The 17,174-nt window shown below is 40.4% G+C and overlaps 1 protein-coding gene across 1 annotated transcript; it reads right to left on the bottom strand.

Annotated features, from left to right (window-relative positions):
• Positions 1-616: 616 nt before the first annotated feature.
• Positions 617-13,583, bottom strand: TMEM132B (transmembrane protein 132B). The gene is made up of 4 exons (XM_010286610.1): positions 13,396-13,583; positions 4,617-4,890; positions 3,042-3,233; positions 617-1,771 (listed from the first exon to the last, which is right to left on the bottom strand). The coding sequence occupies exons 1-4, from the start codon at positions 13,557-13,559 to the stop codon at positions 617-619; spliced, it is 1,785 nt and encodes a 594-aa protein (XP_010284912.1). The 5' UTR covers positions 13,560-13,583.
• Between the last annotated feature and the right edge of the window lie 3,591 nt (positions 13,584-17,174).

The following is a 17,174-nucleotide window of genomic DNA, read 5'->3' as shown; positions in this document are numbered from 1 at the left end:
TACAACTGAAAAAAAACCCTCCAAAGAAAATATTTAATGTTCCCTAAGTCAAATAAAATTCATAAACAATAAAAAAAGGAATTAACCACATGGGGAGTTTTATATCTGTAAAAGATAATAAGACTACTTGGCTGCATTGCACATAGGCAATAAAATTAGATTCATTCAGATCCCTTTTAATGTAAGCCTTGTTTCAGGCTGTAAGCAAGAAATGTCCACTGTGCTTTACAAAGGACGACGACTAGAAAAATCAATGCAAACAAATATCCCTTTCTTTTCTGATTTACCATTTATCATGAGAGATGACAAACAAATGAAGTCTCCTCTGAGTCTGCGCGTAGTTGTATTAGCATTTTGCTAGTACCAGGCAGTATACAAAAACAGCCATCATGTGTGACACCTCCAACACCTACAGGAGGCTGTTTTAGGGGCACATCCTGGTTTGTGGTGAAACAGGTTTAACTCAGCCAGCCTCTTGTACCTGCCCAGTGATATTGGGTTATCGTCTCAGTAACTCCAAGGTTGGACCGTCTCATTCCTATTGCTGACTGGACTGACTGCTCCACCATCCATAAACAGAAGGCATAAAGGTGATTACAAACATAAGAAAGTAGTTTTACATATTGTCTTGCAGTCTTTCCATATAGTCCCTAAGTTCCTTGGAATCACCAAGATTCATATCTTGGCATACCCATTTAATATTATCATCACTGTCAAATAGAATAGAATTGGTGTAGGGGCCTCCATCCTCTGGCAGTATTGTGGTATATGAAGTGAACTTTACTCGCTTCTGTTTTGGCCCAGAAGGATTTATAGGTTCACTTTTGACTTCTTTTTCACAAAGGTACTCAGACGATCTGAGGATATGATTATGAAGAGTCTTCTGAGAACTCCCATTAAGGAGAAAGTTGCTTTCTTCAAACTGCATTCCTCTGTCAATCATGGTAGTGCACTCCTCTGACGGGAGCGAAATGTCAACTGGGTTTTCCAGCAGTTCAACCTCATTTCCAAGCCAGACCCAATCATGGGAATGGGGGATGTTGCCTTGCTCACTCACAGCAAACCTTTTATGCCTGTATTTCCAAGCAAATGCCACACAGTTAATCAAAAAGACCAAGATTGCTAAGCAGAAAACACACAGCAGGGCATACATGCCAATCTCCAAATCTGTCAATCCTCTTGAAGTCAATGTGAGATCACTGGGATTGCTTTCTCCTGGTATTTCTACTTGCGTAGGGAAACCTGTGAAGGCAGTTGGGTTATTCTGGAGCTGGCCATCCTCCAGGGACTCCTGATCAATGGGAGATACGAAAGTTGTGCTTTTGTTTGCATTGTCCTCATGACTGGACGTGTCCTCATGGTTTTTGGACCATTCTTGTGCTGTCCTCTCTTGTTCTGCAGGTTTCTCTATAGAATTGCTTGCATGGCTTTTAAAATCTCTATCCACATTGTCAATGTCATTAGTGCTTCCTTTTTGGTCAGAATCTTTGTGACCAAACTTCACTTTGACGCTTCCTTTCCCAACAGCCAGAATGCTCTTCCGCTTAGTCTTCTGACATGGCTCGCTGATGACCATTTCAATTTTAATCAAAGGTCCTTGCCCATCCCCTTCCGCCATGACCCCAGGCCATTTGGACTGAAGGTTTTGGTGTGCTGACACTACCATCTCATCCAGTGAAGTGATGGTGATCGAGAAATCCTTGGAGTCATAGATATCCAATGGCGTCACTGACCCATCACTGAACAAAATCCAAGCACTGACTATGGCTTCCTGGAGGGAGAAAAGACAAGAAAAAAAATGTTTGAAAGGTAAGACAGCGCGTATCAGACACTCAGTTGTTTAAGTCTGTTTGACACTGGCAAAATAAATACCTAGCTTAACTTGGGTTTATTTTGTTTTTTAAAAAAAGAAAATTGCCTACTCTGCTTCTCATTTTATTCTTGCAAATTTTTGTCTCTAGACCACTTACACATTTATTTCATTTTCAGGAACTATCAAAGACATGGTCATCTAAATTTAGTAGAAGGTGTTGAGGAAAAAAAAATTGACAATTCTTTTTTTCAGTCTAAAGTGAGAGGCCTCTTTTGAATGCCGGGGCCCCATGATGAAAATAATCATGTTTCCAAAGTCCTGGTTAATTAATTTTATAAAGGACCTATGATAGGAAATTTCTGTATTGCTGCAGTTCGAATGGCATATTTAATACAATGTGCAGAGCTGTTCATGTGTCAGGATCATGATTCTATTCAGCTCATTGAAACAAATCAGGTTAAGAACACATCTTAATGCAGTATTTTAAATTTTCTGTCACGCTTTCAAATATACAAGATTATGTGAAATATGCAAAAGTGATTGTAGTCCTTTCTGGGAACTATAGAAACACTCACAAAACTGCCACTTTTTAAGGATGTTTTGGCCAAAACAATTTGTCTTCTTACAGCCAATTGCTAGCGCTAAAAAGATAGTCACACCTTCTCTAGTAATATAAAGTCTCAATTCTATAATAAATGCAATTAAAAAGATACATGCAATTTATTCTGTGGTCTCACCAAAAGCTATTTGATTCCTCAGATTGTACGGTTCAAAGTAAGGACAAGCTCATCAGATTTCAGCAATGCAGACCACAAAAACTTCCATATGTGCAGCCAAACAGTCCTTTTGGGCTGAACTGACTTTGTGAGACTATTAAGGCATGGGGTTTCTACCTCTGCTTACATACTGAATCATATTTTCCCACAGGAAAAGTGTCTTGAGTGGCATGTGCATGCTTTCTACAGCATTATGCATGCACAAACACGTCCACCACTATCCCTGTGCTGCGCAGGTCTCCAGACCAGTTTAATGGTCAGTCTGTATGGGTGTTTGCCCCTGTAGGAGCTGGTCGGTAAGATGAACAGCCTTTACTATGTGAAGTTACTGCCTTTCACAAAGCCATACTTTATACGTGCTGTCTAAAATTTACAGCAAGCAGCTTTTCCCTAGCTTCTGACAAAGCACAGTAAACAAATAAATTAATTCTATATGCTATTTTGGATCATACCTGTTTCGGAGTATTAAGGATATCATATGCAGAGGTGGTAGAAACGATAGCTCTCTTACTTCCTTTGCTGATTTGTAAGGAGAGGGACAAGCCTGAAACTAGTTGTACTCCTAGATCTGTAATGGTTACACGGTCATCTAGAACTATCACTGTCTTCTCTGCCAAGATGGAATCGGAAAGAGGTGACAGAACCTTGAAAGAGAAAGCAAACGCCTTGCATGACACAGCAACTAACTGTTTGTAAAGCAAGATTAGACTCTAATTGGCATAACACTTTGGATTAATCTCGAGTTTGTCACATCCATGTATTAGCTATAACCGATGTTTCCCCCAAGATGTTACATTCATTTGCTGCTAAATTACTTTATTTACAAAAATAATTTAATGAACAACCAATCACTTTAAAATTGCAGCTTCATCTCAACAATGGAGTATAGATGAAATTAAATGGATTTGTTTTTTTTAAAAAGAGTCATTTTTGTGTGGTCTATAAAACCTCCTATGAATGCAGCATAGCAGAAGACATAGTGTAAGACACTGATTAACACTGGAACTCAGTAAGGGAGTAAATAAGGGTACAAAGCCTGGCCAATAGGAACATGGCCTGCTTTATAGGGACAGAGGACCTGAATCAAATGAAAGTGAGATTTGCAAAAGGACTTTGAAAATCCCACTGGGTGTCTGTCTACATTTTTCAATGCCAAAACAGTCCTGCCAGTTTGTTCTAAGACCTTGTTTCTAACATGCTCAGAAGGAGACAGTCATCTTTCTACTGATGCCAGAAACAGCTGGTTCAAGCCTGAAATATTTGAGGTGCGATTTGTCTAAAGTAACATGAGAAATCTACAGCGTAGCTACCTGCATCAGAGCTAGCTGCCTTCTGCTCTTTTATAGCCACTGGAGTGAGAGAGACAGAAATCCTTTGACCTCTTTGTGACATTTGGTTTAGGCTGAAAGGAGCTGAGCCCTAAAAGTACCTGTTCCTTTGTGTTGAAACTTAGTGTGACCAGAACATCACGGATCTTTGTAGTTAGCAAGAAGACCCCCAATACTTGTGTTCCTTTATTTCGATTAAGAAACATGCATGAAGTTGGATAGAGAGACAGGTGGTGAGTGTGAACACTCTGAAAGATACCTGAAGATTATTTTTGTGTCCATTGTTTGTGTTTCATTTTGTGAACATAAAGGGACTAATTTTCAAAGATGTTTAAGCTCATAAAGGTGCATGTAGATCTGGTAAAATTTCCTAACAGTTCGGTTTGTAAGGTCCCGCTTAAATGAAAAGAACCTAGTTGTGTGCATCATGTAACCTGTTTCACTGTTCAGAAAATCTCACTGTGTTGCTAGTCACATTGACATGGGTAAGTCCCTTCAGAAGTTTCACCTAAAGGTATTTTAGGGAAGTGACAAACAGCAAAAATGAAAACCCATTCAAACTTCCTTTTATGTTTAGCATGTAATTTTTTTTCAGCTTGTTTTTTTCTGAGAGCAATTCATTTTATAAGCTAACTAGCTGTTGTGTGTGTGCATCCAGAGCCCTCTCTACAGAAGCTGCAGATACTTCTTAGGCTGTACCTGGACTGTGGTGATGCCATGCTCACGACCAACCAGAACTCGGCCATCTTGAAGCTTAGCAATCTTGGGTTCTTCTACCTTCATGAAATCAGTCACAAGGTCAGTGATGTCAAACTGCCACTCAGAGCCTAGCATATAGGTCAAGTGGCCTCCAAACTCAGAGGATTCAGCTACAAACTGTGTGAGGACCCGCACCATGGCATGCTGATACTGGAGGGTACAACCTCTTCCTTTTTTCTCATCATCCTCTTCGTCCTCGCTGTCACGGGTAGGCCTGTAAATAGATCCAGGTTTGTTATCTGCATTGCCATGATCTCCCTACAACACTGCAGAGCTTCAGTTGCATGGCATTTTCAACTAGATTAATGTTACCATCATCTGCTACTGTGTGAGAAATAGGAAACCAGATGCTGGATGTGTAGGTTACTAAATCTGGGCGAGATGCTTGTATGGCTTTTTTGTGCGGTACAATTTAAAAGCTCCTGTCACTTCAGTTAGTGAATTCTTTGAGCGGGACCTTGCAGCAACTTGAAAATATGTCTGCCATTGCTGAGATTTCAGTGGAACCACCGCTTGCTCACCGTGTCTCCAAGTGGCAGTCAAATCTTGCAGAGGGCTAAGGAAAACAGCGTGAAATGTTTGAGAGGGAAGTTCTGGAACAAACCCCTGCAGCAGCTCAGCAGGGATGGGAGATTTTTCACATCCTTTCCTCCACTTTCGCTCATAACATCTTTATCGCTTTGCTCATCTCTTCAAAACTATTTTAACACATTCGGGATTCCCTGCATAGCTAATGCCACCCCACCTTATCCTATGTCTCTGCCTCATAGGTTCATTAAGCCCTCTGCATTTGAAAAATATACCATGATTTCAACTTATATTGCACAGTTCATGCAAGTGTCTTGGTATATTTAGTCATGCAATGACAACAGGGGCCTTCCAAAAAACCAGATTAGGCACTTAAGTTACCACTCAGCACATCAATTACTCAGATACAAACACCATGCCAGACCGGTGAGATTACCACTCACCCCACAGAAACAACCACAGCACTAGACATGCTTTCTTTAACACTTTCTGTCCCCCTTGCAAAATATAACCTGTGACAATATAACAGCTTCCCATAAACCTTGTGTAAGGCATCGCAGTGATCTGAACATTACAGCAGTGCTGTCACACCTCACAGAATTTTGTCTGGTTTAAAACCCAGTTTCCTATAAATTCTTTGTTGTTGTTGTTGCTATTTATTCCTTGGGACAAACACATGGATTCTTTTATCTCTTTCAAGTCAGGTATTAAGCACTAGGTGGTCACACTTTTATCCATTATGCCCCCATGCTGTGGAATTCATCACTCAGAAATAATTTGTCTTCCTCCTTTACTTATTTATTGAGCCTGAAGCCACCTCTATAGCAAGGGTGGGAAATACAGGGTAAGCCTTCTATTTTTCACAGTATTTTGGGAAGTAGTTTTGTGTTTACTGTGTTCCTTTATCTTCTTTGAAATACTAGCTATGAAAAACTATTATAAAACAGAATTGCTTTTGTTATAAATTGTTTTATGACAAAGTTGGCAAACAATAAGCTGAAAATGTATCTAAGAAAAGCCCTTATGTTCTTCAAAATGATAGAAAGTCCCCGTGTTACAGAATCTAATACACTGGAAATACATTTTCAATGCATCAATCGTTAGCTGAATATATATATCTGGCCTCAAGTAAATGGTATTTGGTATAGCCTTTTTGGTTTTGTGTGTGTAAAACAGCAGTCGTCCATCATTAGTTGCTGAATGAAACATCATTGAATAACTACTGAATTGTTAAGAAAAAAGCAGAATCCTAAAATAGGATATACATTACACAAAAAAATTAGCCTTACAGAATTAGACTAGCTGGGTATTTCAGGGAATTGTTTTCTCCTTCCCAACACAAGTGTCAATCTGGACAATGAGCTGAAGCCAGCCAGTCAGCAAAACAGTGGCAAGTGAAATACTAGAAGGGGGATATTCATAGAGCTTATGTGGCCCATGCCTATTTAGATTGCTTTTGGCTTTATAATACTATGAAAGAGTTTATGAACACCTTAACATTCCCACTTCCAATTTATTCCTGTATTCTGACCCTCTTCAGCTCATGTAAACCATAACCCGGCTCTGAATAATCTCAGACTTTGGGAAAACCAGATTTAGCTCTGAGCTTTTAGGGTTTGACCTTCTTTTAGTAATACAGATAGTACATTAGTACCTGTGCAGAATTGGAGAAGAATGCGCAGGAGCTATTTCAGGTAAGAAATACTTCGGGATTTTGGGGAAGAGATCCAGTTTTCTTATGGGAAGAGAGACACAGAACCTGTGTTCTGTGGCTTGAAGAAAAATGTTCACATATTCAGCTTTCACACTGACTTAATTTTTTTACAGAACTCTGTTTTCTGTTTCTGTTACATAGCCAGATGTTTTGCTCAAATCCATGTGTTACTGTTATTGATATTTATTTCTGCACTTATTTATTTCTACTTTCACTGTTTAAAACTTCAACCTACTGGACTGCCCAAGAGGAACTATATTCAAAACAACTTTGAGAGAAAGAATTTTTCAACTGTAGTCCCACACAACTCCGAAATGTGAGTTGTGGGAAGAATGACTAGAGATAAGAAGTGTTGCATAAGAGCACAGAGGGAGCACTCCTGCCCTTATGACCAGGCTTCAGAGTGTACAGGCAGCCAGTACTACCAACAAAAAAAGACGATTGAAGTCCAACTCTTTCCTTGTGGTATCGCTAACAAAGGTAAGGGCTCCATTTTGCTGCAAAAACATTTACAGGTGTTTGCATCTGTATACTTCTCCTTTAGAAATACATGGTTTCTATTGCATGCAAATGTGGAACATAAGAAAAGCGTCTCTAAACCACGGAATGGGCAAGGCACTTTCTTACGTCAGTGCAAAGTAAAAAGAGAGGTGTTTGAATTTTCAATACAAGTTTTGCAAGTGTGCTTTACCAGGTACCAACTCAAATTCTTTCTTTTTTTGAACAGATAATAGCCATTTCCACTTCAAAGCCACAAATCCGTGATTCAAGTCGGAGCATTTCAGTGTTTCATCTCCATGGGCCCAACAAAATGTTTGAGTTCCACTGAATTGCGTACTTCCCTTTAGAGTCTTAAACTTCTGGTTACAGTGTATTCAGTAGGCTTAAAATCCTTCATTACGCAGTGAGCTCATTTTCTTTTTAAGACATGCCTTCATGAATATAAGCTATCGCTGCATGTTGTGCTTTTTTTCCCCTTGGTCATCTCCGAGGTTAGCTCTGGATATGTCTCAGAATACTACTTGCCCTATTTCTTTGCTGCTTGGCAAACTTGCTTGGAAGATTTTTTGCTTTCCTAGAGTGAACCAAGGTTGCCAGAATTACATTGAATTTACGTGTCACACAGAGAAAGCCTTTGTCAGAGAGCTGAGTTAAAACAGCAGCCCTGTTACAAGGGTGCCTGCGAGCACTGATCTAATCAGTGATCTGTCAAGTCTGCATTACAGACACTGTCTGTGAGCAGTTTAAGTGTGTCTCTCTTAATTTGCACCACTCTCAAACCAGACATCAAGTTCTTGGGCCAGATGCTAATTTTCTGTTAAAAAAACCCTAAAGAAATCAGTTTTGCTGGTTTTGAATTTGAAATAGTCGTTAAAAAGAATCATGTCTTTAAAAAAATTTGCAACATCCCTAATTGAAAAAAAAAAAAAAATCTATTTCAGATACAAAATACAAGGCACTAGAACTTGATTTAGTGGAAGCTACAGAAGTAAGTAAGTTGCACATAGCTCCATTCACGGCTCAAGAAGAAATGCAATTTGGTACCTTTACAGATCTTGAAAATACAGTCTACCTATTAAGAAAAGTCTCCATGGCCTTATCTCCATAGGACATTACAATCAGTTTACTAAATGAGTGAATTTACAGCATCTTCAAGCTTTGTGTGGATGTCGTTATTCACAAATGGAATGGTTTGACTCCAGTTTCACTTAATTCACCTTGAAGTGTGGCTTTATTTCTGAGTGGCAGCACTCACACAGAGGTTTAGCTAAAGCAGTTTATTTTTTCCTGCGTTTAACTTAGGCTACCTTTCCTGCTTTTGCCTATAGTACTAGATGGGACCAAAGTAGAGCCACCACCTAATTAACCTTTTGTTCAACAGACTGCCCTTCATAAGCAATTACCATGTCTGGCTTAACTCAGTTTCGAAGGTTTCTGCTACTCAGAGGTTTGCAGTCACCATGGCGGAGCAATAGTCTTATCACCTATTGTTTGGTAAGGCCAGACACCGGTTAAAGTCCAGTAAACTATGTGCCTGACACTGAAGAGTACGCTGGAGTCATACTGTGATGTCTGCCTCCCTGGGAGCCTCATGAAAACAATGTGCTTATCCCAGTGGCAAATATTTACTTAAATTTCCAGCTTGTTCTGTGAGACTTTAGCCAAGCAATTCCTATTAATGCAAGTGGAAGCCACTCATCCCATGTAAATATATGTGCATAGAGCTCGTGCAGGAACTTCACGGAGGAGGTAATTATTCTGCAGATGCACAAGGAATCAAAATAAATGTTCTTGTTAGACTAGCAGAGTCTGCCTGGACCTCTTCTATGCTCTAATATTTGACTTTAATTTAATTATACACCTTTTGTTTGCTGAGATTGCGGGCTTTTCTGCAGCCCATTGCAGGAGTAGAGTTTCTGTTGGCCCATGCTGGTTCAAGGACCACATACCATGTCCTGAGTTGATCTGTGGAGCTGACTTTCATCTGGAAAGGGAGGGTCTTCATATCTGCAGTAGCACACACCACAGATCATATTCTCCTCTGGTTTGCCGTGTATTTACAGACTGATCTGGTAAATTGTCTTCCTGCTCTTACATAGGGAAGACTCTTTTTTTTCCCCAGTTTCTGGCTTAAAAGCAGCCTGGTTTTTCTTTCTGTTCCTCTAAGCAAATTTGGGCTCTTACAGCAGTTCAGACCAGGTGAAAAATGACACAGTTCAAACTGAGCAAGGCATGTGGCGTTTGTAAAATTTTTGTAATGACCCCATCTTTTTCACTGCTTTGTGGAAATTATTTAAGAAGTTAGGTAATTAACATGTCTGTAATCACATGTATTTTACAATTACAAACATGACAGGGTTTATAGGGAGAAGCAATACATTTTACTAGATCAACGAACATCATTGGAAAGAACAGATGTGATTTGGGGTATGTAAACACTTTTTCAGGTCTGAAATAGAAGCACCTATATTCAGATGAAGAACAGCCATGCTGAGGCAGTGGTTTCAAAAGCATTTCTTTTGTTGTCAGCACCAATAAAAACATTTAAAAGATTATAGTAAAGCCAGGTGTATTTTGCCATCTGGCTCAGCCCCTCAGACAACTGAAGCAGCACAGCCATGCTGAGCGTGTGGGAACGAGGCAGGGGGGGAGCCAGAGGAGATGAAGGCATGTTTGGAGATTGCTGAAGTGTCTCTGCACAATTCCTGTAAGAAATGCTCAAAAATTTTACCTTCTCTATATTAATGAATTACTTTATAGCAATGTTTAGTTCTTGCCAAGACGACAAAGGAGTGGTGTGAAGTTACCAACCCTAGTGGACAGGAGGAGAGTAGAAAAACTGTTTTGTCTGTGGTGAGGTGAGGAATGAAGATGACACATTACAATCTTTCCATGACTAAACCTGAGGACAGTGACATAGTTTCAGTTGGCCTGTGGACCATGTGTGACTGAATGTAAACTTAAGATTGCCTAAGCCTATTGGCAGGGAATTCCAAAAGAATCCAAGGCGTACATGCCCTCTTCTTTTCAAATTAGTTTCCTTTAAGAACAGAATATCAAAAACGTCATGGAAACTGCAAATACTGACTTTAATGAAAATGAAGTTGAAGGAATACAATGCTGTGGCTACCACATCTCCTGGGAAATGCTTGGTGGTTTTTTGTTTTTGGTTTGTTTTTTTTTTTTTTTTAAGATTAAAGCACTCTCCTCTCTCTTTCAGACCTCCTCTCAGGTATCACCCAAGACAACCTTCTCACTGTACAGCAGTGACACTATTATACATACTGGGGGGCACTGTGAAGAATTACAGGCTGAGCCATTGTTCAGAATAAGACAATACAGCCTTCTGGATATATCACTGAGTGAGCGTTTCAGGAAACCAACCTGCAGCTCCTGACTCTAGGCCAAATGTCTTGTGTGCTTCAGGCCACCATTTATAAAAACTCCCCCATGTTTAGGATATTGGGGAAACATGTAGCCATGAAGGAGGGAGATAGAGGTAAAAATTAAAGAGAAAAATGAAAACAAAAGGAAAAGCCACTCATCTCAGGTAAAACCCATCCAAATCTAAAAATAAAGGAAATGTAAAAACCTTATGTACAAAGTAAATGTCAGAGTGAGCACAACTAATGCTAGTCCTAGACTGCCTGTTGATTTAGAATATCCCCTAACATGAAAAAAAAGAACACATGAATGTTCCATAAAACAAGAGATAATTTATTTCTAGTTGAAACCTTTCCCATTCACACGGGCATGGACTGCTGACACACAATGTCATAAACTACCAGCTGCAATTCTGGGGAACGATACAGTGTCCATACTTTCTCTTCCGCCCTTCACAGAAAATGCTTGCTGAAGATGTGCCAGCAGTTCAGATGTAATCTGAGCAGCAGCAAACTCGCAATGCTTGCCAGCTTGCAAACAGAGCAGACTCTCAGACCATTATCTTTATTTCAGCTGGCCAAATAAATCAGAACTGGACACCAGGGGGTAAATTTCCAGCACTGTGTGTAATGGGTTTCAAGTCAGAATGTCCACGACTGTTAACCACAGCTGAATGTCTACCTCACTGAGCTTGCTGCCGAAAGTTTACTCCTATAATAAACTTCAACAGCCTAATCCTGCAGCCTTTTATTCAGCAAAATCCCCACTGGCTTCCACAGGAGCTGCGCCTAAGGGAGTGTTAGAGCACTAGGCACAGTACAGGCAGAAGAGGGGAAGGGAAACTTTAAGCAGCCAGCATATATTCAGTTCATTCATCACCTAGCACCTCTCTTCGTCCACAAAGGGTAACTTTGTAGCTGAAGCAAAGGCACAAATTTCTCTTGGGCCAGATCCTCATCACCTCTTCTGTCACAGCCAGAAATAATGTCCACACAGACAAGAGATAAGTCAGTCCCCTTCTTTGGCGATCGTTATCTGAGTATCTGGTAAATTGTGTCCTATTACCCTTAGCTTTATACCCTCGTTAACACATTAGATAATTCTACCCCACTGTCTGTTTGGGCTCTTTGTGGCTCTTCAATAGCTGAGACGTTCTCCTGCTTTAGCTAGAACTGCCACAGTGTTTAGCACTGCAGTTACTGCTGCCAGAAATGCGTTCTCGCTGTGTTATAAATTTGAGCTGGTATCATGCCTTGTTCTCCAGTCTTATTTTTCAACTTAACTTAGCCTGAAATCCACCAATACAGCAGTGTTCCTGGAAGTTCTTAATCTTGCAATTTGTCCAAATGATGGTTATTCCAGATGGGTATTTTCAGTAGGGAATGATGGGTACAGAGCTCAAAATCCCTGCTCCCCCGCCCCTTTCCACATCCACATTTGTTCTGGTAGAATCTTTTCATCAGAATATAGTCTTTAATAGGAGCGCAAGTGGTTTTCGGCCTAATTCAGATCCACTAAGTAGCGCTTCAGCCAGGCTACTGTACAGTGCGTCTGTACAGAGACTGAATAATCATCCCAAGTCAAAGAATCTCATAGAATGGTTCGGGGGGGGAAGGACCTCTAAAGATCATCTAGTCCAACCCCCCTGCCAGTGCCCAGTGACCTGACTCCCCCCTTGGCCCTGTTTTATTTAGCACTGTAGACAGAAACTTAAGCATTGGCAATGCTGAGTATCACACAGTTACATGTGTAACGCCATGCTCAGGATATAAAGCTGGGTTTGGCTGGGGGGCAGGAATTGCTGCTCAGGGACAGGCTGTTGATCACCGCGTGGTGAGCAGTTGCTGCATTGGGCATCACTTGGTTTTGTATATTCCATTACCACCACCACGACTACTACTACTATTATTATCATCTCTTTCTTTGCTGTCCTATTAAACTGTTTTTATCTCAATCCATGAGGTTTATTTCTGATTCTCTCCCCCATCCCACGTGGGGAGGAGAGGGCAAGCAAGTGGCTGCGTGGTGCTTAGTTGCCAGCTGGGGCTAAACCACGACACAGATGTGAGGTCCCCAGTTGGCCCACCATCCTTTTCCACTCCAAGTGTACAGCGGTGTTAGCTCCAAGCAAATGATACTGTGGGTGCACCATGACACACCTGAAGGAATTGTTGAACTGTTTGAGAGATGTTGGTATCCACATGGCACCGGCAGTGGACAAATTGACACCTCCATGTGGTGAACTTGGAGCTATGGATCTGCCCAAAGGGTTGACAGTCCTGTTACATACAGGATGGGAGAGGTCCAGGTCCTTTTCCTCAGATTTGCACATCGGAGTGTACGGTACGATTTCCTGAGATTGTGTGGAACTGATTAATGCTCCAGGCAAAGCCACTAACTTTTAAATTATATCGATCAGGATAAAATGTAGCCTACTGATACCATTGTTGGATGTTTTAATGAAGGCTAAGACGAAGTATAAAGATAATTTTAAACAGGAGATTTTAGATTCTGAGAAATATGCTAAAAATGTGTTGCGTTCTACAGAGGCCTGGGGCACATACCTGGACTGTACCAATGCTGTAAGCATACCTTTTATTGGCAGTGACGGGTATCCTCCAGCCTTTGATCTGGCTAAGCTCTGTATCAGAGATTTCTATCTGCAGCGGCAGCCGGGGAACCCAGACCGTCACTTCTAATTGGGTGGTAAAATGCTGGTAAGTGAAGTTAACAATAGTATCCACTTTGCTTTTCATTTCCTTGCCATTAACGAAGATGGAGTCACAGCTGGGTCAGAAACCTTGGGGGGGGGGGGGAAAGAATGAAAAAAGATTAATTAGGAAATGAATAAAAGTTCCTGAGGAAGCAGGAGGAATGATACATCAGTCCAAAGACAACACTGATAATGTGAGTCATGCATATTGTATTTTCAGTTTTCTAATTAGTAGCAAACAGTGATAAATGGACCCCAGGGAAACAGTCCTGCTTTCCTCAGTGGATACTAGCCAAACTACAAAAATAATTTTATGATGTTATATAACCTATGTGAATCTTTTATACTAGGCAAATTAAACTCTTCATGAATCAAACTCCATGTGCATCAAAGTTTATGTTTACAACTTGCCTAAAGAACCTGGAAAAAAATGGGGCCATATGTTAGTAAGAAAAAGACTGACTCAGAATCATAAAACAGAATCCTTTCCTTTTTCTTTGAGCACTGTAATGCGAAAGACAAAGATCCCCTTTACGGCTCATGAGCAGAAGTGCAGCAGAAGCATTAATTTTTACAACTTCTCAGTAGTTGCTTTAGCAAAATGTATTCATAGTTGCTTTGTGTCATTCTAAGAAATTACTGCCAAGACTAGCACGTGGGCTCTATAAAACAACTCATCTACCCTCTTGGTTTCAGGGATCCTTTGGCACAAAATCAAGGTCCTGCACACAGATCCTATTTATATGAAGAATATGATGTAGCAACGCATTTGACCTGCATCCTGGAAAGACGGAACGCCTTCTTCATGAGGTATGTTTTTTTAATATATTTGTGAACATGTCTGTGTGTATACTTTTAGATATTCTATACATACATATATACATACACATTTAGATGAATTTATAACATACTTATATATATATATATGTACATGCATATGTACTTGTATCTATATAGAGGTTTGCATGCTGCTTTGAAGCGAGAGAGGTGATAGTCTCCAACAGAGTCCATGTACTGTGGTTTTAATCTTTTAAAACCATGGCTTATGAGATGTAGTTGCGTTACTGAAATGGACTTTGTTCTCTTGTCAGGACTGTTCTGTGTCGTGTTGTATAATGCATTGGGACACAGATCTGAAGGGATTCTGGCTAAGCCAGTGATTAAATTCTGGTTTACTGGAGTTGCAGGGATAACTCATGTAGACTTCAGTGGGGAATATGCTGAAACACAGGTTGGTTTTACTCTGCAAATGCACCGCAAATCTTTTCTGATATTAACAAGAATTAGGGGTTACTGAGCCAAGAAAAATTACAGAAAATGTGTAGCAGCCTTTTTTTTTCCCTCAAAGGCAGTCCTCACATATGACTTTGAAATTAAATCTGTCCTACTTTAAACCTCATACAGAATAACATCATTTTTCTCTTGAGCTGTTAGATGGACAGTACTACTGTTCTATCATCATGTAGAGCACATTTAAGTAACAAAAGCTTGCCTAGATGGTTCTCATAATGCTTCTAAGATTTATAAGTAACTTGTCTCAGAATCAGCCACTTCAGAAGCAAAAGAATACAAGCAACCTTTATGCAGGTCATTCAGCGACAACTTTTATTTCTAGAATTACTGTGACAACATTGAAAATTATGGCAACTCTCAAGCCAAGCATGGAAGGAGAAACATTTAGGAAACATTGCGCCAATTGATCTGTTGGTACATACCCACTGAACATCAACCGTGTCAAATGACTGTTTCATGCTTAGGGAGACCACGCAGCCAAACTTTTCAGATTGTCCCTTTTATAACATCACTGTACAACTAATGTCATTCTTCTGTACTGCTTATTATTAGGTAATAGCTTTGCTAAAGATATTGTCAGGTACTTGAGATTCTTGTTAGAAAAGCTCGCTGTCCGATGATTTTCTCTCCATATGTAAGTAAAAGAGCTGCACTTCCATGTTTACCATTTTCAAGTCAGCTTCTCGGATCCTAATCAATGTACTGAAACTACAATCAATTGCTTTTTTACAAAGGGTCTAGGTCAGATTATGAGGGATGGGGCAAAGGAAACTAAGTCACTCTTCTGGAGAGAATACTCCTTCCACATCAATGCCTAATGAGTACAAGAATTAAAAAAAAAAAAAGAAGAAAGTTTAGGTGTCTGATACAGAGCTTAAAATGGACTCCAGGCTCAGGAGTCCCACAAATGAGATGGATCATACTCAGAATCTTTGTTTCCCCCCTCCTAATATATCACAAGTGTCTCTGGAAAGTTTAAGCACATTAATCAAGCCCATTAATTGAATGAGCAGTTGAGATGCTAAACCATAAAGGCTACATCTAGGGAGTTTTGTGAGAATTAAGACAAGACAGAAATAATTAAGAAAACTCAAAGAGGGAGGGATAAACATCAAGACCAGATCAGGTGAATAACTAATATCTCACATGACAGCAGCTAATGTTTTGGATTCTGTTCTTGCTGCTTAAAATGCTCGTTTTTTTGTCAGAAGGCAAGAAAGGTGCTAAATTAGGGAACTGAAAGATGGATTTTAATTGTAGCTGTAAAAATATCATGGTAGGCTTACAAATTTCTTAGCTTAGATGATAGATGTTGAGACAGAGCCATTCAGTCATTTGTACACTGACCAAGAGGTAGGTATGAATCAGTATACATAACTATGCTATAGAAGTTCACCCAGTGGCATTGTGTAGATTTCAGAGCTCATGTTTCACTTAAGCATATCTTCCAGAAAGTAATCCAGTCTTTGTAAGGAAACTTGAAGAGAGATGTTACTGTGGTTTCAGTCCTGTATCTGGAATTTGGGTTTACTCTATTAGGTCCAAGCAAATTAAAGAATTTAAAGGAAAATTAGGTTTGTGCAAATAAGCCTCTGTTACACTTACATGCATTTAATTACTGCCACGTTTCATTCACTACACCTTACAGCAGTTGTTACTTGAAAGTAGATTTGGTTCATCTGAAGGAAACGAGAACCTTGAGCATGTATAGAAAATGCCCAGCACTCCTATTTCACTTGGGATCTACTGCAGACCCAGGACAGAGAATTAGTTCCATCCAGGTCTCAGATGAGAGCTGTGATTTCATGCTAAGCACACTCTGACACCCTCTCCAAAGTGAAGAGGGAATGAGAAACACACGTCGAGCTTTGGGGACTCAGTGCCAGCTGTACTCTGGCCGATGGCCTACAGCAAATGTTCCCCTTCACTTTCTCCCCTTTTAAGTCTGCTCCATACTTTTCTAGTCACACTCTGACTGCCAGAAGTGGCTCGTGATGCTGCTGGAACGGGAACTCATATGACCCGCTGCTCGAGCTTGGGGAGTGCATGCCTATTTACATCAGAAAGCGCTCAGGTTCGCCGTGGGGCAAGCACTGATGCTGCAGGGACAACAGGCAGAGCTACAGTAGCAGGTGACTTTAACACACAGATTTCTTTTGAGCTGCTGGTTCTAAGGGAACAAAGAGGGAAAACGCAGTTAAATTTCTCCTGCAAACACTGCACAGCAGAAATGTAGAACTGCCACCCTCTCATCTAAAATGCACAGAACAAGCCTGTTTAAAACAGTTTGTCACTATCCATTGTCAACTGCCTGGCAAAATCAGAAAGGAGGGCAGGAGGGCCGGCAGTGTGCTCTGGTACGCAG

The sequence above is a fragment of the Phaethon lepturus genome, unplaced genomic scaffold (genome assembly GCF_000687285.1).
Source record: "Phaethon lepturus isolate BGI_N335 unplaced genomic scaffold, ASM68728v1 scaffold44194, whole genome shotgun sequence".
Classification (NCBI taxonomy): domain Eukaryota; kingdom Metazoa; phylum Chordata; class Aves; order Phaethontiformes; family Phaethontidae; genus Phaethon; species Phaethon lepturus.
This window is presented reverse-complemented; position numbering and strand designations above follow the sequence as displayed.